This window comes from Mytilus edulis, chromosome 8 (assembly GCF_963676685.1).
Source record: "Mytilus edulis chromosome 8, xbMytEdul2.2, whole genome shotgun sequence".
Classification (NCBI taxonomy): Eukaryota; Metazoa; Mollusca; class Bivalvia; order Mytilida; family Mytilidae; genus Mytilus; species Mytilus edulis.
In genome coordinates, this window is record NC_092351.1 from 39,654,423 (window position 1) to 39,682,181 (window position 27,759).

Genomic DNA, 27,759 nt, shown 5'->3' on the forward strand with positions numbered 1-27,759 from the left:
GACCAAAACACAAAAATTTAACTATAACCACTGAACCATGAAAATGAGGTCAAGGTCAGATGACACCTGCCAGTTGGACATGTACACCTTACAGTCCTTCCATACACCGAATATACTAGCCCTATTGCTTGTAGTATCTGAGATATGGACTTGACCACCAAAACTTAACCTTGTTCACTGATCCATGAAATGAGGTCGAGGTCAAGTGAAAACTGTCTGACAGACATGAGGACCTTTCAAGGTACGCACATATCAAATATAGTTATCCTATTACTTATAATAAGAGAGAATTCAACATTATAAAAAATCTGAACTTTTTTTTCAAGTGGTCACTGAACCATGAAAATGAGGTCAAGGACATTAGACATGTGACTGACGGAAACTTCGTAACATGAGGCATCTATATACAAAGTATGAAGCATCCAGGTCTTCCACCTTCTAAAATATAAAGCTTTTAAGAAGTTAGCTAACACCGCCGCCGCCGTAGCCGCCGCCAGATAACTATCCCTATGTCGAGCTTTCTGCAACAAAAGTTGCAGGCTCGACAAAAACTAGCCATTTAGTTATACAAAAAAACCATATGGATTAGTTTTTAAATTTGAAGTTTAATTTGGCTTTAAGGCACGATAAACAATACAAAACCTTGTGTTGATACACTTTAATATATGAAATGACAGACAATCATTCAACGCAGATTTACATTTTTGTCATTTACATGTTATAAAAAAATAATATGATTTGTTTAAATAAAAAACCGAATCGATGTTTAAAACATACATGTAGTTAACAATTTACCATGATATTAAGTACGTAACATTACTACAAGACTTCAGATTTGTTTTCATCATTTTTGTATTGAGCAGGGGAAAATCAACGAGCACATGCGATTAAAAACGCAACCAATGAAGTTAACCCATAGAGCAGACTGTACCAACTCTTTAGACATCTATCTGTGCATGCCTTTTTTTCATAATTGAGTATACAAATGCGTCTGGTAAAGCTCAGTTCCGTTTACAGGAAGTGAATTAACTCCCTTGTCAATCTGCATTTCCTGTAACACCTCGCGGAGTAATGATATCATTTCTATTTTAAGCTGGTCCCGATCACTAGCGCTTGTAAGTCTTTCAATACTACTACAGGGACTTCCCCATTCAGGATTTTTTGGTATTCGATCATTATATTGTTGATTTTTAGTTTGTGGGATGTTTGATAACGTGGCATATTTTCCTGAACTTGATAGATTCGCCGAGTCACCATTCTTTGGAATTTTATCGTTATAACACTGATAGTTTGTTTGCGTCGTCGTTTCAAACTTAGGGTGTGGTATAGGCGAAATCTTCTGAAATTCTTTGCGAATATCGCCTCGTAGACAATCAAGATAATTAGAAGGTTTCCCATCGTCTCTCATTTTTTCTTCTCTCAGTTCATATCTGAAATGTTAGATTAAATGATTAAATAGCCCTGGCATGGTACACATGAATCTGCACTGAACATATTCCTTAGTCTATTTGAGACAATTTTGAAATCAGTTTAACTCTCTGTTTAATACTCAAGATCCTCGTACCAACGCTTCTTCGCTGAAACAGAGAGGTCGCAACTAAAACTGCCGAAGGGAATTTGGACTTTTATTTAATGATATGACTAACTACTCTCTTTCCAATTGATTTAGAAAATATACTATAAAAAAAATTCCGAAATAAAACCTTAAGGCTTGTCACTGATACGACACTTACGTAAATGGATCCTCTTCAAGTCAGGAATATGCAAGTTGTTTTCCATTCATTTGATGTGTTTGAGCTTTTGATTTTGCCATTTTTTTAGGGACTTTCCGTTTTGAATTTTCCTCAGAGTTCAGTTTTTTTGCTATTTTACTTTTAAGCTCACCTGGCCCGAAGGGCCAAGTGAGCTTTTTTTCATCACTTGGTGTCCGTCGTCCGTCGTCCGTGTCGTCGTCGTCGTCGTTAACCTTTTACATTTTGAACTTCTTCTAGAGAACTACTGAATAGAATACAACCAAACATGGCATGAATGTTCCTTATGAGGTGCTGACCAACTGTTGTTACTTTGTAGCCGATCCATCATCCAAGATGGCCGCCAGCGGGGAACTTAATTTACATAGAACCCTATGGTAAATACATACACATGTCTTCTTTTAGAGAACCACTGAATGGAATAAAACCAAACTTAGCATGAATGTTCCTTATGAGGTGTTGACCAAGTGTTGGTACTTTATAGCCGATCCATCATCCAAAATGTCCGCCAGCGGGAGACTTAGTTTAACATAGGACCCCATGGGAAATACATACACATGTCTTCTTTAAGAGAACCACTGAATGAAATGAAACCAAACATAGCATGGATGTTTCTTATGAGGTGCTGATCAAGTGTTGTTACTTTGTAGCCGATCCATCATCCAAGATGGCCGCCAGCGGAGGACTAAGTTTAACATAGGACCACATGGGAAACGCATACAAATGACTTCTTTTAGAGTACCACTGAATTGAATGAAACCAAACATAGCATGAATGTTCCTTTCCTTATGAGGTGCTGGCCAAGTGTTGTTACTTTGTAGACAAATTTTATCAGTAGAGTCAGGTGAGCGATACCGGCTCTGGAGAGCCTCTAGTTTCTCTAAATTCATGTGTATGAAATCAACATTTACCTAAGACTAGATATATCTTGTTTTATTTCCAGTAGATCATCCTCGTTTACACTCCCTTCTTGTTTTTGTTTCTTGGTATGATGGATATACCTGTTCACGAGGCGTCTCATTACATCCTAAAATATATAGTTCATGTAAAAGTAATGTCTTAGATCACCTGTTCGTGTTTTTAATTGAATGATTCCTTACAGCATATACAATTTGACGTTTCAGAATCTAAAGGACGATAGGTAATTTCCAAATGACACAAAAGTCACGTCATTGGTTGAATTTCTTTTTTATGGACGTTATTAGCCAATGAATACGTTTAGGTGTTCCCTGTTTCAAAATATTACCCATTAATGTTTGAAAATACTAAAAACAATGAAACTAATTAATATATTTTATTTAGAACTTTAAGATAAGATATGTAAATAATACAAGTTAATATATATTTATAATCTAATAAATTAGTTTAGGAAAAATCTAATTTTGGATCACGAAACTAAACACAATGAGAACCTAAGAATATCAAATAAGAAGATGTGGTATGATTGCCAATAAGACACCTTTCCACCGGAGACAAACTCACTTAGAAATGGCTACTACATAATAGGTCATACCGGATGACTTTTAACGGCGAGGAAAACTCATACCGCATAGCATGCTCTAAAATGCCCAAAAATGACAGATGTAAATACGAAAAACCTAATGGCTATATGTACAAAACAAATATGATATACAGCACAAACGACAATCACTGAATTACAGGCTTCTGGCTTGGAACAGGCACATACATATTGTGTCAGGTTAAAAATGTTTGCAGGCACCCACCATAACAACTTGGGACAGTGGTGTAAAAGTGCAACATTAGAACACATGATACAAATTAGTTAGAAAGGGTCCAACTCATTAGATTGATACCAAGCACAAAAAAAACTAACAAAAAACAAAAACACAAAGTCATACAGATTTCAGAGTACTCGAATTTAATGAAAGCTAGTTCAAAGATTAGAACAGTTAATAAAAATCCTGTATCAAAGACTAAAGTCTGATTTTACAATAACTAAAAGAAAAGTAACAGATCAGCTAACAAATAAGCTAATTCAAAGTGTATGCATTGTATACAAACTCAAATAGTTTAGACGTGAAAGTGTTTAAAATTGTGGCGGTTAAACTCGCTGATATTCTTGCAAGAATGGTAACGCTAAGCTTTATATCGAGATAATAACATTAACGAGATATATGAAGGTGCACCGGAACATTTTTTTTTAAATATCGAGGAAAATAAATATTCGTGCAAGAATGGCAATATCAATCATAACATCGACACTTTGGAAGGTGCACCGTACATTTTTTCAAAATAGGATGAAATTCACTAAAATTTGTGCAAAATTGGCAACGCAAGTCATAATAACGACGCAAGGTAAGGAAAAATATTTTCAAGTTTCTGAGGAATGTACAGATATTCTTGTGTATTTTTTTGTAATGTTAATTGATGATGATTTGTTCTTTTAGAAACTAGGATATAGAAATATTGTCATTACTTGGCTTCTTCCGATCAGCATTGAAACCCAGTGGGTCCGTCCGTTTGACTGAATAGGATGAATAAATTCGCAGTCTAACCCTGTCGGGATGGGAACATTTAATTTCATGCCTCGCATAGAAATAGTGCGACACTCTCTCCACGTTAAGAACCCTATCAACAACTCATTGATTGGTCTGTAGATGGCCGTTTGTATTTTTGAAGGACTGACATCAATTCAACGATTTGAAACTTAAATCACTACTTTAATGTTGTTTTCTTCTACTCCGTTAATTTGTACGGTTTGTTCTGTGAATTGGAAAATGTACATCACCATCTTAAACTATCTATGATGTTGCTGTAAAAAATCTCTTATGAAGTTCAACTTAGCAACGGAATTCAGAATGAAGAATGCCCTGGTTTATATAAGTGCATATTTAATTACTGTAAGTTTGCTTTAAGGTAGTACCAACCAGACTTGGGGTCAATTACATTGGAATGTAATTAATTAAATTACACATTACATTGCAAAAATGATCAATTACACTAATTACACATTACACAGTTTTTGAAATGTAATTAATTAAATTACAATTACTTTACTAAAGTAATTAATTAAATTACACATTACATTTCGTGATATTTTTTAACAATATATATATTAAATGCATCTGTTAAATATTCATGTAAGCATAGTTTAAGCGTTGCATTTGATAATCATTAGTTATTTTAAAATAACTTTTTGTCATTTAGTCGGAATCTCTCTGGTCTGAACACTTTGACAGCAATTGCAAATGGCATGAGCTAATGTGGCAGATATTGCTTGATCAGAACATGGAAGTTCCATGATTAGAAGATCATCATATTGATATGAGAGGGAATTTGTTCCTATTAGCTTGCCAATACATCAAGGGGTATTTTAACTTCTCAGAAATTAAATTAAACATAATAAAAATAAAGAAATTATACATGTTAATGAATTAAAAATATTTGTGTTACTTTAAAAATATTAAAAAGTGTGCTTGTCACAATATTGAAAATATTTTTTAGTACAAACAATGTATATAATATCTAAATATTAACAATATTTTGCTAATAAGATAAAATACATGTAATAGTTGCATTGCCCCTGGACATTTTAATCTGATTAATTGCTGTTTGTTTTTACAGCTGTTAATTTTTATTTCTATAATCCTTTTGTGTATACTAATTTAACAAAATGATTGTGTGCAGTGATTTCAAATTCTAAATGAACTGTCTAAGAAAGATTTTTCACAGTGACACATTTTTTTGTTTTTGTTTAAGAAGGTGATTAATTACTTATCAATCTATTAAGTTAAATGATCTTTCTTAAAAACTGAACAACACTAATATATGATTCTCACATTGTTTTAAATTAAAAGACTACTAAAAAAAAATCTGTGGATAAAAAAAATGATATAAAAACTTCAGAATAAATACAGACTTCATATATATTAATAAATATAATGTTACAATTTATATTAGTAAACACAAATCCTTATCTTAAATTAACACCATAACAGTACATGTAATTGAAATGTAATTCAAAAGTAATTGAGCATTACATGCTTTTTTCAATGTAATTAATCAAATTACCATTACATGTAATTAAAAAAATGCTCAATTACACATTACATTCAATTACATGGAAAATTGTAATGCATTACACTTAATTACCATTACATTTTCAATTACCCCATCCCTGGTACCAACCACCTTGACTAAAATAATTTGGCTCGATACATTTTCATAAAATTGAAAAAAAATATTTACTTTGGTCCTTTGACAAAAATATGAAAATTTTATAAAACTTGAACCATACACTTTATTGGAAAAATTTAATTGCACATATGGCAGTATTTATGGCGCGGAATCAGGGACATAAGTATGACAAACACTCATTTTGATCATTGAGAATTTTCACATTTTCCTAAACAATAGAACGTGATTAAAACGGTCAGGTGATTTTTACAGAGTTATCGCCTCGTAGTGTTACATACTACATTTTAAAAGTAAACCCCAGTCACACTGTCACGTTTCAAGATCTAAGTTTTTCTATGTTTTGAAAGCGTAGCGAAACGGGAGTATAAGTAACGCAGCGTATCGAGAGGTAGTGATCCTTTGTTCGAAACGGGACCTGTCCCGTATGTTTTGAAAAATCAACAACAAACGTAGCGAAAATTGAAACGAAGTAGAAACCTCGTTAATACGTATCAAAGCTTAGCGGAACGTAACAAAACCTTACTGCGTATCGAAACGTATCAATGCGTGGTGGAAACATTGGTCTACAAGTACTAATACGTAGCAAAACGTGGTAACAACGTAGCATAAACCTTAAAAAACCCAGTTTTCAAATTAACGGGACATTTTTATTTAAAACGTAGTTTAAACGTAGCATTTTAAAACGTAGTAAAACGTGACAGTGTGACTGGGGCTATATAACTTCAAATATTTTTTCCTTTCATACCATTATTTTCGAATTAGTTTAATTTCTGTACTCATTTGTATTTGTTCTGATGTCAAGTTTTTTAATTCACTGATCGAGATAAAAAAAAAAAAGAAAAGAAGAGCTGAGATCTCAAAATACTAATTGCCCAAAGCCAAATATGCATACCAATGTCTTAAGTAAAGACATGTTGTCAGTGGTTATCTTATGTAACATGTTATTGCAGAATAGTATGATGAAGACCGGTCTTCTAATGTTTCTGTTTGTTTAATTCAGAACTCTTTTTTTCTATTTATCTAGAATATAGTAAACTGTTGAAGCCTATATGTTGTCCTTTAGATATCGCTGTGTTCTTTATGAGGTAGGTTTGCTGTCCACACCTTTCAGTTGATATGCAAATGAATCGAAACCATAGACAATAAATCGAATTTTAAGATACAATATACTACGAATTAAGTGAAATTCAAAACAACTTCGTGTTTTTTTTATATTTTTCATATAATTAAGTGTCATTCCTGCATGCTTTTGTGTTTAAATATAAAAGAACAACCAAAAATGTACCTCAAAATAAGCTAATTTCCTTTGCTGCAAAATAAATGAAATAATATTTGTCAGCTTCTTAGTAAAATGTGTTAGTTTTACTACCGTATGTTACATGAAATTCATCCGGAGCCATATTAACGCAATCTGGTGTCCAGATTCACAGACACTTAATTTTTGTTTTATCAATTTTTTAAACACACAAAAATTATAACTTCTGAATTTCGAGCCATCTAGTGTATGTTTAGTTATTCCTCATGAACTTGATTTTTTTTTAAATATTTAAGTTGGATAGTTGTTATGCCAAATCTTTTGTTTTATTCTGAAGATCAGTTTCATATATATTCTAGCCCCCCCTGTGAACCAAAGAAACACAAAAAGTCGCATATATAAAACACCAGCAAAAAATGAATGATAATACAAACACATTGACGGGATGTTTAAGTACCGAGCCACGTTAAACGGATATCACATAAAACAATCCAACAGTAAAAGTAATATTAATAATAGAACAAAAAATTAGACAAATGAAAGAACAATATAACACGTTGTTAAGATGATAAACAACATCGGTACGCAGAATCTATACATCAAGACCATCATGTATAATTTGTGAAGTTGATACGGAATAATTATCAACTAGGTCTTTTTTAGAAAAAGGACGAGACGTTTTTTGACATATCCCTGGTTCATCAACTTTCTACTCAGACACTGATGACGTTTTACAAAGTCTGAGTAGGAGCTGCAAGCTCTTGAATATCGAATAAGTTGGGAAATATATATCCCAATTGCAGGTGAAGTTGGTATATTGCTACTAAGGTGGGGGAATTTATAATTTCAAAATTAAAATCCTTTGTCATAGATTCTGGTACTGAGATGACTGTGTAAGTCAAATTCGAGATATAAGTCTCAGAATGAGGCGGAGGAAAGGCGTGTCTGTTGTTTCTTTAATTTCTAGTTCTGGGGGATATATTAATGGAACCCAATCAGAAAAGTTCGGATTGTTTATGGAAAGAACATCATTTATATATCTGAAAGGGAAATTAAATAGTCTGGCTTCTTTGATCCTCTTGTTTTTGACAAGTGTCTTAAGGAACTCCGATTCATATGAAAATTAGAAAAGGTCGGCAAGAAGAGGCACACAGTTAGTTCCCATAGGAATACCGACAATTTGTTGGAAAAGTCTACCTCCAAACTCAACAAATATGATGTCGATAAGAAACTCTAGCATACTGACCACTTGTTCTTCTGTGTAGCATGTTTTACCTTTTTGTTTGTCACTATTAACGAAATATGCCTTATGATATCCCAAAGTAATAAATTCATAGCGTATGCTACCATTTTTATGTTGAAATGCATTATGGATTATTTCTTTTAGACGATTTTTCGATTTCACATGGGGAATGGTGGTAAACAGGTAGTTAAAGGGAGATAAACTGATAACTCACTTGATAATGCAATTCATTGTATGATGGTGGAATCTTATATGGATCTCTGTTCAATGTGGGGCGCTGAAACAAAGCAATCACGTATTTTTATAAAGTTTAAATCAGTTGCACACAAAGTTAAACATTGATGTATTTTTTCTATATTAGCGAAAATAACTCTTCTAAAAGAAGGACTGGTGTTTGCAATTGATGATGTATGTACAGAGAAGTCGAGAAGAAATGTTTGAAGTATATAGATATGTACATGTCTTTTTTGTCATTTTTTATTTATACGGATCTTGTCTGTACACCAGCTTTGATTATTTGTAATATCTTCACTTATTCTTAAAACATTTGTATAAACTTCAAGATTATAAAAAAACCGGTTTTTTTCTAAAGTGAACATTGATTGGTTAAATATTTCTCAGTCATGTCCTGTTTTTGAATTTGTTTGTTAGCTTTTTGGTCATGAATGTTTGTCTCTAATATTTAATTAACTGTACATTTGTATTCAGATATCGCAGATCAAATTTATTCGTTCATTGTTTAATCATACGTTTTTTGATTGAGTTAAGTCTGCCAATTGATATTTTATCGTATGTTTTTCTTTGTTGTGATGTTATGCTATTGTTTCAGAAAAAGGGAGAAGGTTTGGATCCATTAAAACGTTTAATCCCGCTGCAAATGTTTGCACCTGTCCTAAGTCAGGAATCTGATGTACAGTAGTTGTCGTTTGTTTATGTAATATATACGTGTTTCTCGTTTCTCGTTTTGTTAATATAGATTAGACCGTTGGTTTTCCCGTTTGAATGGTTTTACACTAGTAATTTTGGGGCCCTTTATAGCTTGTTGTTCGGTGTGAGCTAAGGCTCCGTGTTGAAGGCCGTACTTTAACCTATAATGGTTTACTTTTTAAATTGTTATTTGTATGGAGAGTTGTCTCATTGGCACTCACACCACATCTTCCTATATCTATGTACCTATTATTATAGTTTTAAGTGTTATTTAAAAAGTTAGTTCCGTCGATACGACACAATTTTCTCTGCAATGTGTCTTTCTGAGTTTGTTTAAAAGTGTTACAGTGTGGCTTATAGGGTGAAACTAAAAAATCGCTCAACCCGAACATAAAATGTTAATCGCAGGAAGTTACAAATTGTATCGAGAACAAAACGCAAACTCGATTATTATATCGCTATCAGATCGATGTCTGCAGACATTACTAAAACAACTGTACGTTGGATATTAGAATAACAGAATGATGGAAGAACCGACATGAGTATCATATGATCAAGCAACTAAGTGACGGCGTCATGAAATAGCAAATTTTGTTAAAACTGATCTATCATATTCATATAAAAGATGATCAACATGAATCTGAAAAAAATAACGGTTGCGGTGCATTTGTTTTGTTCTTCAGTGTATTCAGACACTCAAACATATAGTTCGATTTTTGATGAATCTAATGTTTCTTTTGTTGACAATACTGCGTTGAATAGAATCATATTCAAAACAGTGTAGCTGTGGCCATTGATTGACGACCTTAAATTATCCCATTGACTGGGGCAGATTAGGTGAACGTGTGTCTGTAACGACAACTGCTCACTATGTACTTGTTAAACTGTGGGGTCACAAAAGGTTCTCAACACCTAAATAAAGAAATTAGAAAAACTAATCAGGAATAACACGATGTTTTGATTTATATCAATAATATAAATCAAAACATAAAGTTATTCCTGATTAACTTTTCGAATTATTTTAATATTAAAGGCGTTTAGAACCTTTGGTGACCCCACAGTTTAAATTCTATAATAAGTAAGTAGTGAGCAGTTGTTGTTACAGACATACGTTCACCTAATCTGCCCCAGTCAATGGGATAATTTAAGGTTGTCAATCAATGGCCACAGCTACACTGTTTTGAATATGATTCTAATTAGGAATTCTCTGTTTTTTCCTGCTAAAATGTATCACAGGAAACTGACTTAAAAAAATCCTGTTATGAAGCAATTATTATCCCTTTCTTGATTTTGTCTTAGACACTCCCTTTTAGGCCTTGACCGATGGTTAAACTATTGATTCTGCTCTCCTGTCATCTGTATGATATTGTTTAAATAATAATTGATTCAAATACATTATATTAGAGACCTGGATATCAAAGGTAAACGGGGTTCAAAAATTATGTATGAAATGATTGGAAAGCGAACTTAAAATGATGGAAGAATGGATTTTAAAAGAGATGTATGGCTTTTAAAAGTTAAGAAGAACAAAACGACAGATTGTTCTTTAATAAGCTATAGAAAAAACCTGCTATGAATAATTTTTAAATGAATTAAGGTTATGATGGGAAAGTGATTGAAAAGATTATCTACCAACATGAGATGCAAAAATATAAAAAAGCAACTCTATTTTAAAGACATCATATATATATCTTATAAGAAATTTTCCAAATCTATGCTCATAATTCATCTCAAGATCGATTTAATTGTTAACAATTCAGTCTAATGTATAACTGGTAGTTAAATGCGGAAAAATTATAGAAAGGGTATTTCAAAATGTAATTACGAATCTTAATTCTAGTCTTTACGGTTTATGCCTCCGACAAAAAAACCTTGTTAAACCACTGCTGTAAATAACTTAATGAAAATGGTATTGGTTCATGAGTAAAGTCTTTTGTGGTTATTAAGAAAAAAGAGTTATTCGTTCACATTTGGTCACGCGGCGCTTGCTTAACTTAACCTGGGATGCAATTTTTCCATTTTGTATAAATTTATACATTTATATATAAACGACCGTTTCACAAATACGTTCTAACCAACATGGTTATTTCAAACGGCATTACAGCCGAGAGCATTGAGTCTGTCGGTAAAGGTAACATCTTTGGTTAGCTTGCTTGCTAGCTGAATAGTGAAGTCATTATTAGGTTAGGTAAACTACCCTAGTCTGACAGATAATCAATCTATCTGTCTGTAGGACTAGGCTACTTCAAAAGGAGGGAAGTTTACCTTATTTCAGTAATAATGACTTTACGGTTCAACTAGCAAGCCAGCTAACCAAAGATATTACCTTTACCTACACATTCAATGCAATAGGCTGTAATAGTATAGAGCTGCATCCAATGATTGGACGATCCCAAAAATGATAAGCGGCTATAATGAAAAGGTAGAGGGCAAACGCAAAATATGACAGCATAAAGCAAGATTTCATAAGCTTATGATAGGGATAATGTACAAAACACTTACGTTGTCATGCTCTCCAGACTATTTGACAAACAGAAAATAAATTTATGTGATAATAATATTGATATTAAGTATTTTTTCATGTAAAAATCCTCCAGTAGAAATATAGAAAATAGGAATCTTTTGCCTATCAATGCATTTTGTCATGATTTCTACTTGATACATGTAGCACCTTTTGACCTTTTGACTTTAAGTGATATTTAAAATTAAGAATACTTTAATTTTTTTTACTCCCTTTTCAAACCAGACGAAAAAAAAATTAAATAATATGTTTCCAAATGTCACGGAATAACCTTTTTAATAGACTTCATTATACTGTAAACCAACTTATTTTCGCGGATACTTTATTTCGCGTTTAGTTTTTTCTAGTCTATTTTGCGACGATTTAATTTCGCGATTCTCATATAACTTGATATAGACAAGTAAAAAAAATTTCCAAGTTTCACATATTCACGACGATTTATATTCGCGATATTTTTCTACTCGCGAAAGTCGCGAAAATAAATCGCTAGTGAAAATTAGTTGGTTTACAGTATTTAGAAATTTTCAGTCGTAATCCTCCCTATGTAACATCAAAATCGTAGGAATTATAAGGTTCATTAATTTCAGTTTATTCTTCAAAAGATTTAAATAAAAAAAAACGTGTTTTGCAGCGCTAAACAGTCTCAAATGCAGTCAAATGCGTCACATCTTGATGTTCATTTGTTTGTAATGTACTTGCTTATTTACATGTACTCGATGCTCAAAATAACCGATTGCACATATAGTAGAGAACATTTGTTATTAGACGAACATTTAGGGGACGACCATTTGATAAATTGGAGGAGGAAAAGACAGTCAGGAAAATTTCTTTGCCTATTGACTACTAGTATTTATTTTACGAATGCTTAATTTTTTTCCACGTCTTATGCAATGCCATTTATTTTTCAGCTCTTCCCAGGCTTAGATATTCAATTTCAAAATCCTCCTGTCCTCCCAGAAAACCAAATGGTCGTCCCCTGAGAACAAAAAAAATAAAGCATGCAACATTGTACAATTCTTCTCTTAAGTATTAATTACCTTTATGGTTCCCGATGAGGAAGATCTCTTTATTCTTGGTTTATTCCCTCGTTTTTTTTTGAAGCAGAAGTTGAACATACTTTTAATTTGCATTGAAAAGTAGAATATGGACTTTGGACTGATGATCAAATTAAATGGCGACGGTAGTGTTGAACCTTCGTCAAAGTACGACATCCATAATTTAGACCTGGCAAATTTCCACTCCATGTCTGCATGATTCTAAAAATAATTCAAAAAACTTTATTTCTATCTAGAATCGTTATTACATGTACTTTCATGTAATATGTTATATTCTTATTATATTAATTGTTCATGTAAATATTCTGAATCGAATATGTTTCTTGTTTAGACAATTAAGTAGGCTGTTTTTTTGTTTTTTTGTTTTGTTTCTCTGGCAGGTTGGCTTTGTTGTAAACTGGGATACTTAATCTTCATCATGGACAATGTAATTGTAAGAGTAAAGTTTTGTAATAAACAGGTATATATGTAAAAAAATCTTTGTTGTTAAATAAAATCCTATCGTTTGGATGTTGTCTCAAAGATGTGTACTCATATCATCCTTTATTATATACGCCTTTAAGTTTATATGTTGTTTAGTTGTAATCTCTATATAGATATAGAAATATGTGGTAATGATACCAATGAGACAACTCTTTATCCAAGTATTTTTTTTTATAAAAGTAAACCATTTAAGGTCAAGGTGCGGCCTTCAACACGGAGCCTTGGTTCACAACGAACAGCAAGCTTTAAAGGGCCCCAAAAAATACTAGTGTAAAACCCTACAAACGGGAAAACAACGGTCTAATCTATATAAAAACGAGAATAGAGAACACGTATGAACTACATTAACAGTCGACAACAATGATTTGATTTATTAACCTAAAAGTACGCGAAGATTTTTCAATACACTTTAAGGATTTAAAGGTAAATTTTGTTTTACCTTATTATGTATAAAATTTCATTTGTTCTCATTATTCAGCAAACAATTAGAATAAAACACTAATAAAAACTTTAATACCAGGTCGGTACAGAACACCATGTTTTACCTCGAAATATCAATACACAATGAAATAATAATGGTTATTGCTTCCTTATACTTAATCATGTTAATAGCAATCCCATTTAGAAAAATACAATGCTTTGCTTTATGAGTTATATTTTGTTTATACTAAAGCAATGAGAGTACAAAACATTTTGTTTAATTTATTTTATGCTTTTATACAAGAGTAAGTTAATCTGACAGTAGGGGTATTTACATACTAGTTTAAGGGTTTATATAAATCATTAAATATAAATACATTTCCATAGTTTATTACCCTTTTAGTGGTACACAATAGCAATTGCTTTTATTAATTCATTAAATCATAGCCTAATCGATGTTTAAGCTATTTCCCTAAAGAACTATAAAGTTAATATTGGAATTTTTTTTTAATTTCGCTTCATTTATGATAATACCTCGAATTTGACACAGTCAAATGGTTATAATCCTACAGAATTTATTTTTTTCACTGGGAACTTATCCAACACCATCTATTTCATGACAGTTTATTACCTTATTTACGTAGATTTGTCTTCTTTTTATTTGTATATCTTTACTGTTTAGTCCATTGTTGGTGTTATCCCTTGACGTAGCTCGGTATTTATACATCCCGCAATATTGTTATTGTGCTATAGTTATTGTAGTCTTGTCTTTCCTTCCGTTTGATGTTTTTGAGCTAATAATTTTGACATTTGATAAAGGACTTTCCGTTTTAATTTACCTTGGAGTACGGTAGTTTTGCTAGTTTATTTAAGTTTATATAGAGTGTCTATATGCCGTTTTTTTATGTTGTTGACATAGTTGTTAATTTTATAGTGATCAAGATTATAACATAATGTTGACTGTTGTGCTCCAATTTTCAATATTTTATCTATTATGTCTGTTTATTTGCTCAAACACTGTTTTCTATGGAATAAAAATTTATGCCATTGTCATACAAGTGAGAGGTTATATTAACTTTAAAACCAGGTTTAATTCACATTTTCATAGGGTATGCCAGTTGTTTTTCTATTCGTTTATATCTGTTTGAGCTTTTGATTTTACCATTTGATATTAAATGGATAAAGAACTTTCCGTTTCGATATATCCTTGGTGTTCATTATTTTGTCATTCTTTTTTATAATAATACTTGTGTTTTAAACATTTTAATTTTCTAACGAAATTGAAGATTGTAGATAGTTTTCATTCTCACCTCAATATTCTGGTACGAGTTGGACATCATAGCTATAAGCATATTGATTAGCATTATAATGGCCATAAAATGGTACGCCATAAATAGTATCATGCCTATCAATGATGTAAAAGACTGTCCATTTGGTATTTTTATATCCTTCAGGGTAACCAGACCAAACAGCGACCAATACAATGTTACATAACTTTCTCCTAACCTACAATGACAAAAAGATAATATAAGTTGTTAGGTGTCTCTTTTGGGTCTAGTGCAAATAATAAATCATGAGCTCATCATAACAAATTGTAAATCTAATGAAATTGCAACATTTTTTTTAAAGCAAGATGCATTTAAAACTAACACTTCCTCGAGTATATCTTTATATATCAGTTAATCACATATACCTTTTAAGACAATATCAACCAAACCAAGGAGTAAATAAAGACTCACAAATCCAAAAGACATTTACATCAACAGTTATAAATAATAAATAAGAAACAACACGAACTCCACTAAAAAATGGGAGTGAAATCAGGTGCTCCGGAAGGGTAATCATTTCCTAGCACCGTCTTTAAGTGTATAAAAGAATATTGCTTAGTAATAATACAGGAAGATATACATCCTAATGAAAAGTAAATGAGTTTTTCAACACAACTATTGAATCAGGGAACAAATTAAACAAGCGGCGGAATAAACCAAAGAGACAATCAAAATTAGTTTCCTGTTGAATTCCGTACGATGACCTATAGTTGCCAGCTTCTAAGTCATTTTGTCTCTAATAGAGAGTTGTATCAGGTATTGGTAATCATACCGCATCTTATTTTCATAATGTCAAATAATTGCATATCATATTTTCTATGACAAATATTAATTGTTTTTATTACAGAACAAGTGCATCTCATCTTGGTAATGTGTGTGGTACAACTCCTTAGAGCATTGCACTACATTGTGTTTCCCTTATATTATGGATGAACTGCTGATGGTGAACTACAGGCCAAACATGGACCATAAGTCTAGTAACCAGCATTTAGTTACTAGCATGATTTTGGATGAAACATTTTGTAATTTAATTTCAGGTTTATAAAAGTATGTAATTTATCATTTTTCCATGACGTTAGCCTATTAATCTACTATGATTTCTTTTTCTACAATAAACGCTTCCTAAAAATAGTATCACCAAATTATACCCAATGACTTCCTTCGCATGCTTTATTTAAGTAATTTGAATAGCCCGGCTAATTACAGATTGATGTTCCATCACGGATCCCTCTGTGTAGATAATATCTTTTATACGATCTAACGCTTATCCATTCTATCTCGTGGATCTGAAACTAATTTTGCAACGCCCTTAGGTAAAGTCGATCTTGTTTTATGCTATAAAACGTTGTATAGTTTCAAACCGTTTAGATTTTAGCATACCTGATGAAATTTGTTCCGGAAACACATGGTGTGCGCAAGGATGTCATATCTCTCAGTAAATTGTTTATCTCTAATAGAAAGAATTACTTTATAAAAGATGTATGCAAAACATTTTATATTTTGTTGACCGCTCTTGTGCCTTTTTTGGTGTTCATAAGTTAAATAGTGAATGAGGAGCTTCCTCAATAGCATTGATTCACTTACGAGTAAAATGAGTCTGCTGTCGTAGGAGTTCTACTTCCGCTGTAGTAGTAATACAGTTGATTTAAACCACATGCAAAGGATGTTAACACAAGAAAAAATATAAACAAAAACTTGACAATGTCAATAAGCATGCATCCTAGAGAGATCTGTAATGGTCCTAAATGTTGATTTGCTTGGAACAAATAGATGATACGAGAAAAACTGAAAGCATTCGCAATAGCAAATAGTCCTTCAGCGATTAATGTCGGGTCCATTGTCGGCCAATCTTTCCTTGGAATTTGCCGTTGACCGAACTGGTTAGATTCAATCTGCATATAAGCAACAAAACGAAGAGAAAATGTTGCTAGGTATAAAGATAACATGATAAAGTCCATCAGATTCCACCATTGTCTTATATAAGCCTTTAAACCTTCTTCCCATAACTGTTTGCACTCCGCCCAAACGAAACCTACAGAACAGAATTTCAGATTCGATTAATAAAATGCCTGTTTTAAGTAAAACCTATGACAGTTGTTTTCAATTCGTTTGATGTGTTTTAGCTGTTTATTTTCCCAATTCATAAGGGACTTTCCTATATGAATAAACTCATCATAGATACCAGGACTAAATTTTGTATATACGCCAGACGCGCGTTTCGTCTACAAAAGACTCATCAGTGACGCTCGAATCCAAAAAAGTTAAAAAGGCCAATACAAGTACGAAGTTGAAAAGCATTAAGGACCAAAATTCCTAAAAGTTATGCCAAATACAGCTGAGGTAATCCTTCCCGTCTAATTCAATCCTTAATGAATTTTCCTTAATAGTCGGTATTTTTGAAATTTTACTTTTTAAAGGTCCCAATGAGGACACTTTGATCAGTTAAAACATGTTAATGCAATATCTCTGACGCTACACCTGAGTTGCAAGCATGATTTTTGGGCAATCCTGTTCTACCGCACTGACAATCCCCAAAACCACTTACCCCAATGACAACTAATGTTAGCTTGTTAATTTGAATGCAATATGTGTAACCATAACAATAATGAATATCAAGACAGGTATACTATTTACAAATCTAAGGAAATTAACTTTTAATTTGCTTTTGATTAACTATTTTGATAACGTTTTAACGTTTGTTTTTGCAAATTAAAAATAAAGCCCGTAACCATTTCTAGCCTTCAACTGTTTGGCATTTCAAAGCTTTTTGACTGAAGGAAGCAATTTAATGGATTGAATTAGACGGGAAGGATTGTGAGTTTCAATTGTGTTTTATTACACACACAAAAAAAAAAACCAAAAAAAACCCGGAATGAACCAAACAATTATAGAGTTATAGAGTACAGACAGCAAACATATGTTCCATAAACAGATTCAAATGTAATACTTGAAGTTGACATTTAGGCTGACGTCATTACATGCATATCGATTTAATACTTAAATAATTATGCATTTATAGACAAAGACAAACTTATACGTTATAAGTGTCAACATAGTGTGTGGCTAACCACGCTCTGTAATAGTATGACCTTGGTGAAGAAAAAGTCGAAAACAACAAGTTAATGAATTCAGTTATTTTAAAGCTTTTTTATGTACTTCTAAGCCTTTATACATCAAATTCATTCTGAGAATTTTTTTATAACGACCACGATTTTATGATAAGATCATTCAACTTTCATATTTAAACACTTGTTCCTGTTAAACATCAAATTGAAACTGTCTTTGTAATATAATAGGTATGGTCTTTACTTTAAAAATATTTTCCTCTTTTTTATTCTAATAAAACGGCCATTTAACTTCAAGAATAGTTATGGTTTTCAGCAGATGACCAAAAAATATTCTGAATCAAGTTCCCCCTTACCTTATAGTGTTAAATTTCGAAAAAAAAAAATATTAAAAGGAAAACTTGACTCAGACAAGAGAGCCATAAACCCCCTTAAATGGTTGCTCCCTAGTATGCTTGTTGCTATGAAAACGTTCCACTGATAAATATTTACTGATTTTATTTTTAATAAGGGGCTTTAATGAAAAGCATACGTTCTTGCTTTTATGTGGTCTTAGCTTTTGAGATGTTCCCCATTTTACAGATTTTTAATTAAAAAACAAAAAGGACCTTATGAGGATTACTTTCTACAGGTTGTATTACCTTATTATGTGTAAGTAGTAATGTATTACTTAAGATTTTCTTACTTTTATAACCTTGACTGTTATGTATCGGAAGAACTTAGGAATTAGTAGACGAGACACCAATAGAGTATCTTACCACAAACCCAGAAAATAATTAACCATTCCAACTGTGATGGAGGAGGTCCACGTTGCTGGTCACGAGTGGGTGTATTACCAATATCAGTAGTCACTAGAACTAGAAGCAAAAGAAACACTACAAACGAGGCACTGTGGTAAAGAAATTTCATGAATGGACTACGTAATAACTGTCCTATCTTGCTGCGCGGAAAGATCAGGTAATATACGGCTGTAAATGGTACTATCAATATTAAACCAATACAAAGTAGAAATTTCGTCGGGCCATTCCTCTTTCTCCACCCTGGCAACCCTTCATACCATATTGATGTCAAGAGCTGTTGACAGTTTGGATGGGCTACAAACTGAAATAATTATAATATTGAATTTAAAATGTTTGATGCATAATGTAGAATTAACAATCTTTGATGCAGTAACTCTTTATTCTCCCAGAATATGTTTTTTGTTTACTTTTTAAATAGTTGATGTGTTTCCATCGGTTTTGGTTTGTGACCTGAATTTGTTTTCGCTAAACATGGCTCATTCCAATAAGGACCACCGTACATGAAATATGTTATAACTGACTGATATAGACAGCTTCCTCCTATAAGATGTACAATAGTGTATGTTTAGATTTTTTTAACAACTTTTTCATGAGTTATTTAAGTGTATAAGAAAATACCGGTACCAAGTCAGGAATATGACAGTTGTTATCCATTCGTTTGATGTTTTTGAGCTTTTGATTTTGACTTTTGATTACGGACTTTTCGTTTTGAACTTTCTTTGGGGTTCGGTATTTTTGTTAAAATATGATTTTCCATATGAGATGTATGACTATTGAACAGCGTTATAATACTGCTGTCCTTATTAATGCACATGCGATAATTGATCATATCAGCATATGATACATCATTACAACAGTATTAAATTGTCAACTGGAGATGTTGAGTATTTACATCTGAGTAATTTTTTTCTTTCACGGAATTCATTAGTTGTGGAGCAGGTAGGTAATTGAATAATATTGTTTTTAAAAAAAGTCAAAAAATTGAACCAGTATCAATTTCTAAATGAACATATACATGTGATAATAAAAAAAATATAAAAATAGCAATACATTGAATAGCACAATTAAGATCACTGATATCACGATCAAGTTGATGAGAAAATACATTGTAGTATTACCAATGTTATTTCAACTGATCGGGCGGAGCTTACATTTTGATTTGCATAAAGACATTCTATTCGAAGATGTGTCTGAAAAGGATGATGGCCGTTATAATTATAATTGATAGGATATACAATTGAACTGAGTGTCTTATATGGAACAAATAACTGGACAGTTCATTTATGAATGTATCCCGGAATACATGTCCATAGATGGACTGGTCTTAAATAAGCGAACCGGTTAAACTCCGCCGAGTCAAGTGAAATAAATCAAGTAATAATGTAACAATTCTTAAAGTTCTATGTTAGGCGTGCTATTCTAATATCGCAATGGTCCCCAGTAGTATCTACAGTTAATGTCATTTGAGATTAATAGAATATTTCTATATGACATAAAGTTTTTCCATTGAGGGCATTCTTTACATTTAATATGTTCGGTTTTCAAATGTTAAACATTAAAACATTCTCAAAATCTTAATATTTATAACAAACGTCTAATTTGGAATTTTGACAGAACATTTTTCTCCTACCAAATTTTAAAACAGTTTAAAAAATATTTTATCTCAAATTTAGTTTAAAAATGCAGAAGCATACTTTTCTCGCTGATAATTCCAGTTGCTTAATGTTTGTCTCTCAAAAACTGGCACATGTACTTTTTAATATCTTTATTTTCAAAAAACTTTGTTGTGTTTAAGTTATCTACTGAAAAAATAATCGTGAACATTTGCTTTTAAGAAGACAATACTAAATAGCTTTAAGACTTTGAAGTTTTAGATGAGCTCTATAACATGTAAAACATAATCTTGGTTCAAAGACAAAAATCTTTTGATTGTAACTTTTTTTTTATCAAATAACCATCACCAACAAGTAAGACAAAATAAAATATTCTTTGAAATTCATTTTATACTCTTATCGTTAGTAACATCTAGATCAAATATTGAAAAAAAAAACACTGTTGCTAAGTTTTCAATATCAAATCATATTGAAGAAAAAGATTGCAATAAACAGCATGACAATGGCTCAGAGATATTAATCAATTATACTGATGGATCAGTCATTTTGTATTGTCAACACACTCTAATATCAAACAATAACATTGATACGGAAGTAGTTCAGTTTCTTTTATCTATCATTTGAATAAAGTTTTGCGTGCAACTGGTTTCTCTATACAACAACAAACGTTTTTGGTAGTTTCTTCAAGAAAGTTATTAAAATCTATTTCGTGTATGCTGCCTTCCAATAAAGATTAAATAAAGTGAACTGTTTATTTTGATTCGTTGTTTCTCCAACATCTAGACTAGCATCGTGTTTTAAAGCGAGCATGCCGAGTGCAGTGCAATATTATCACCACATTTGATAGGGCTATATATTTTGCTTATCAACAAGTCGCGTAGGACCCATTTGAGAGCAGTTGCTATGGCTCTTGAACGCAAGTAAAGTATAAAAGAAGGGCGAAAATCCAGAGGAACAGTTAAACTCATAAATCGAAAATAAACTGAAAACGCCATAGCTAAAAATGAAAAAGACAAACAAACAGATAATAGTACATTCAACCTACATGAGGCATATGATTGACATTCTGAACAGACGTGGTTGTGTATTTATACTAAGTATTTTTTACGTTATATATAATACAATGGTATTATATAATGCCAATCATATAAAAAAAAATACTACATTCGATTTACTTGATTATCTAGATTTATGACAACTCCTTATGTTTAAAAGTCACTTTTTAACATATGGGAATAAACTCATCATAGATACCAGGATCGAAATTTTGTCTTTGCGCCAGACACGCGTTTCGTCTACAAAAGACTCATCAGTGACGCTCGAATAAAAAAAATATTAAAAAGGCCAAAAAAAGTACAAAGTTGAAGAGAATTGAGGACCTCAAATCCTAAACGTTTTGCCAAATACAGCTAAGGTGTCCTATTCCTGTGGTTTATTTTTTCAAAAATTGTAAAGTGTGGTAAACAGTTAATTTATAATTGTGACCATATTCATGATAATTCATGGCAGCACACAAATGCTGACTACTGGGCTGGTGATACACTCGGGGAATAAAAATTCAACTAGCTGCAGTGACATCGACCCAGTGGTTGTATATACTTAGATTTATACACTTTACCGCGGGTTTTGCTTATCTTTTAATCTTAAGCTGTTTACTTCGTCGAAAAGCTCAAACACATCAAACGAATTGATAACAACTGTCATATTCCTGACTTGGTGCAGGCATTTTCTTAATATGTAGAAAATGGTGAATTAAACATGGTTTTAAATCTAGCTTAATCTCTCCCTTGTATGACCCGATTTAAGTAAAATAAATCACTGAAACGTATGTGATCAAATCAAAAATAGGAGGTTTGTAACATGTTATAAATATTTGGTCTGTTTTATATTGCAGGGGGAAATGCGGATTAATAAAAGTGCGAAGTAACTCTGGAAGGTTAAATATCTCATATCAAATCATTATAGCTGTTATTTTAATGGAAGAATGAATCGCTTGAAGAAAGAATAGAATATACTATGATAAATATAATGTAAAATCCTGTTTAGCAAATGTGTTTCATCAAGGAAGTCTAATCAACTCTGATCAATAGAGCACTCAATGATTTCATAAGCTTGATATAATATTGAATCAATGCATTATTCTGCTAGTGATTGATATCTAGTGTTAAATGTGTGGTAATACGTAAGGTTTGTGACAGATGATATAATATAAGGATACTTATCCGGCGTTCTATTAGATACATATTAGGGCCATAGTTAAATCTTAAATGTAGTGACGTGAAGTTTTTTAATATAAGGTTCACACTCAAAATTTGATATATGTGAGGGGTAAAAAAATAAAATCACAAAATACTGAACTCCGAGGAAAATTCAAAACGAAGAGTCCCTAATCAAATGGCAAAACCAAAAGCTCGAACACATTAAACGAATGGATAACAAATATCATGTTCCTGACTTCTGATGTAGAAAATGGTGGATTGAACTTGCTTTTATAGCTAGTTTAACCTCTAACTTGTATAACAGTCGCATCAAATTCCTTTATATTGACAAAGATGCGTGAACAAAACAAACAGACATAATAGGTAAAAATGTCAAAAATACAAAATTTAATATTCAAAATGATTCCGAAATTATATGATGATCACCGGTCATTAAAATAAAAATGATAGTAACGTATTATTAATTTTATTTGTCCGAAGGGTATATGTGGATTAACCTTCATTTGGAATGCTTAAAATCAAATATTTGAAAGTGAATGATGTATAAGAACCTAAGTATGTAAAGCGCAATATTGAATCCAAGTATCGAATACCGGTACTAGCTATTCTTATAGCATCATCTAACGATGGTTTGAGTAAAATGCATTTACAAAACAAATATACTGAACTCTAATGTAAATTAAAAAAAGGCTAGTCCATACAAAACTAACAAAATCAAACGCTAGAAAGAGAGGAAACAACTGCCATATTCATAAAGTGGCGTTTCCCAAAAAAACGAAACAGTAGTTTAATCTTGGTTTAATGCTAGCTAAACCTCCAACTTGTATGACCGTTTTTTTTAAGGTTTTTTTTTACAATATTGTGTGATCAACCTTAATAGACATAATAAGTTAATGTGACAATAGATAAAATCTAGCAGTAAAAATGTAACATACGTCAAAGACAAAAAACACAACTGTTTAAAAAATAAAACAAAATACAGATAAATCTTACGAAGGCGTATAAAGTAATATGTGTGTTTCTTTTATAAAATTGGTACAACTATAACATATCACAGGTTATTTTTTTATTTATTTTTTAAATGATTAGATCCATGCCTACACGGAAAACCCAATAGGATGGTTTATCAAAAAGTTTATCTTTACATAATACCAAGGACAATGACATGGCGTAATTTGACACTTTCTTCAAACTGTTAGGCTGTTTAAAAACCACACTTATGAAAACACACAACAATGCACAAGTGAATGATAAACTATCTAGCGTTTTTATAGTAATGACTTAGATAATGGAGAGCTATATAATCAACGACGGAAAGGTTACATGGATTTTTTTCATAATTTTATTTGAGATGTTCAAGTTTCTGTTTTCATTTTGAAATTTCAATTAGAATCACAAACTATCAAATTACTCATTTACTGTTATATCTCTGCAGATCAGAGTACTGGAAATATTCATTTTAATTTCTGAGGGCGAATTTGGGAGACATGGTTAAACCGTTTATTGGGGGTTAAACATTGGGGAGTGAAATATATAGGGTATAAAAGCGGTTCCTGTAAAGTGGTTAATGGAGAGAAAAAAAAGCTAGGAAATGAACACCCCCGTCTCACCCCCTCATCCCTAATGAATCAATCACTATATCGTATAATGTAACACGTGATCGTATAATTATCATATGTATCATATTATGACAATGACAATCACAAAAAATGAAACTTGTTTCTTACCTAAGCGCATTAGAAGGTCTAACATTTATGAAATTATATGTATTGATGGGTTATACTGTTATCACACTTAATAGATCAATCTTAGCTAAGAAATTAAGAAATATGTGGTTTTATTTTAATTAGTACACTTTATCCATATGATGTAGTCAGTTTGATTTTTTGTAAGTTACATTTTCAAACGTTAAATGAAATGACACAATATGAATTCATTTCGTTTCAACGACGCGCTCTTCTGGATAACTTCATCAGTATCAATATGACCCGAATTGTTGAAAGCCATGGCTGTAGTAAACTAATAAAATATACCAGGACAAGAATTTTCTATCGTTACTTCTTTATTACATCCATCTGTTATCCTAATATCAAACAGTTGACAACTTTGTTAAAATAAGAAGATAAAGAAAATCAAAAATAGATTTTTTTTCCAAAACGTGTGTCAATTACGACTAAAAGGCAATATATGTCTGGGTGTAGCAAAACTTTTGTATTTAAAGCATTTTAACATTTCAAAAACACTAAATCTACAGGGAAAAAACTTCATGTCAATTCAGCAATGTGGCCAACTGGCCTGGGGTTGTCCATGGGAGGAAACGTCAGTAAGTAGTGGTACAAGACCTTTAAACGTGAAGAGCTTATGAAAATTCATCTAAAGCCAATAGAGTTGATCACATGTGACATAACTTCTAGTTAAATAAGTAAAAAGAAACCTTCAAGTAATAGGAATAAAAAGTAATAACATTAAAAAATATCTAAAGAAAAAGAAAATTTGAAAAGTGATACTCGTGAGGTTTCATTACTTTTACAATGCTCTAAGCTGCAATTAATGCTTTGTGGTTTCCTTTGAAATCGTATATGTGGAATAAGAAAGATATTGCAGAAGATAAAAGGAGTTATTGAAAGCTTAATGTTTCTTTTAAAATAATAAAATTACTTTAAATCAATACCGTATTCAGTTTTATTAATGTTTCGTCAAATTTAATTGTTTTTTAAAAGAATTGATTTTATAAACCATATTATGTTCGTCCTAGTTCTGTGTATGCGGTTTTCATAAGCGTCGAAATACTAACATAAAACAAAATCTCAAAGAAAATAATGCTGTCATATGAGTGGTCTTACAAAACAACCAACCCTCAAAATCCAATCGGTGTCGGATCGCCTTGCAGAATTCGACGATGCTACTGAAACAGTCAAAGATGAAACTAAAAAAAAACAAATATTTTGGCACACCAATTGTCCTTTACAAGTGTCGGTGTATGTCGAGCAGTTTACTTTTTATAATCTTCATAGACTGAAAGGCTCATCGAAATTGGTACTTTTTTTGTGTATGACTTCAAAAACTTTGACGATACCGAGTCATATGTTGATATGTAACTAGACAATCATTCGTGGTGGTTATAAAGTGTATAACACAAAGATGTTAAATAAGGAAAACTTGATTTATGTCATTACATGAATATGCAAAAACAGAATCAGCTATACACTTAAGCAATTAGCTTCAAGATTGAAGTCTGTACAATAGATAACACGGTTAACAAGAGAAATACGAAGCTTTCCTGCTGCTGGTCATGGTATTAGAAATATTGTTAAGTTTTCTATCAATGCATGTGAGAAAATAAATATATTATTCAATGTTCAGGTTACGTTTTTCACGTTTTTAAGTCTTATTCAATTAAAAAGATAATAAATTATAAAACCTGAAAACGACCCAATCTGCGTTTAAAACAATCATTATCAAGTGAATTCTTCATAACTCATTTGAATCATATCTTTTCGTGTTAAAGAAGCATTTGCAAATTAATTTTATATTATTGACAGCAGAAAAAAAGATGAAAATTTTGAAACAGCTCGTGCGATTCCGCAGCTCCAATATGAGTCTCACGACAAACCGAATGATACCAGCGGCCCGAAATACACACATCTCGAAAGACAGAATTATATATGATTATAAATAAAATTTCTCTGAAGAAGGTGGACAAAGTTGACAAGGAAATGGTACGAATCTGATCTTTATTTTTTTTCAATTGTGTTCTCATTTTGTTTAGACATATAAAATTAGAATTGAATTACATCCCCTTAACGTAAAATGATGTAGAAATGAATGGTTTTAACGTTAAACATTCAACTTGCAATCTATGCAAAAAAGGACCCTGAAAATATCATAAAAAGGTAGGATAGGTTATCACATATACAAATATATGTCTACAATACCTGCTTCTGTTCATATTTTAAGGCAAGTTTCAGTCTTGATAAAGTCAGTTTATCTTCATTTGGATTCCGTTCCAGTGCTGCACCGAAGCCGGAAAAATCCTCATCCGACGGATCACATTCTTTGTTTAAAACAGCTATTACTTCCTCACTACTCCGACATTGGTCCAACAAATCACATGAATATCGTCGACATTGGTCACGGAGTTCCATATAAGTATCCTTGAATTCGTTCTCACGGAGTGCCAGTTTTTCTAACGTATGTGATAATTTGAATGCTGTCAAAATAGGATCGGCACTCGTCAATGAAATCCAGGCTGGACTCGCCAAGGCTCGGAAAGTGTTAATACGAAATAAAGAATGCCGTAGGCTGTCTTTGTGTACCTGTTCTTGGCATGTTTTACATGAACATGATAACTGATGTGGGGGATTAATGTCTGCCCCTCTTAGCAAAAGAAGCTGTAGAATTTCAAACTGATTACAGTGCGCTGCCAACATAACGGGGGAAATATCGGATGAATAATCGGAACTCTCTTCACCTTGCCCGTTATTTTTCATTTTGGACCACTCTGAACCTAGCATGTTAGATTTGATTGACGGATGGTCGATCAGCATCTCCACTATCTTGTAAACACCTTCTCTAATAGCGTATAACAAGGCATCTCCTATTTCAACACCATCCTGTTGAAGCAAGATTTCGACGATTTCAACATTTTCGTTGTCAACAGCAATCTGAATTGCCGATCTTCCAAGCATATTTGTACAGTTCACGTTAACGGGATTTGGTTCATGTAAACAACGTACGACAGTGTGTTTGTCTCCCCTTTCAACGGCCTCCAGGAAAATTCTTTCATTTGTGTTTGACCTATGGGATACCTTAAGAGGTTCTAATGGCATTTTGATAGGACGTATTCGAAGTGAACGCTGTGAATACTGGGATGACATCCTCTCTGATATTGTTTTGATACTCATTTTGTTGATAGCTCAGT

General features: G+C 32.1%; 1 protein-coding gene across 2 annotated transcripts; it reads right to left on the minus strand.

Moving 5' to 3' along the window:
- Positions 1–646: 646 nt before the first annotated feature.
- On the minus strand, positions 647–27,759 carry LOC139485530 (transient-receptor-potential-like protein). Of its 2 annotated transcripts, XM_071270076.1 has the most exons (9): positions 26,774–27,759; positions 18,965–19,307; positions 16,726–17,173; positions 15,124–15,319; positions 12,893–13,111; positions 11,837–11,854; positions 8,622–8,684; positions 2,663–2,778; positions 647–1,430 (listed from the first exon to the last, which is right to left on the minus strand). In XM_071270076.1, the coding sequence occupies exons 1-9, from the start codon at positions 27,740–27,742 to the stop codon at positions 968–970; spliced, it is 2,835 nt and encodes a 944-aa protein (XP_071126177.1). In that variant the 5' UTR covers positions 27,743–27,759; the 3' UTR covers positions 647–967. The 2 variants fall into 2 exon arrangements, with proteins under 2 accessions (XP_071126177.1, XP_071126178.1); XM_071270077.1 differs by lacking the exon at positions 11,837–11,854 and having other exon boundaries at positions 880–1,430.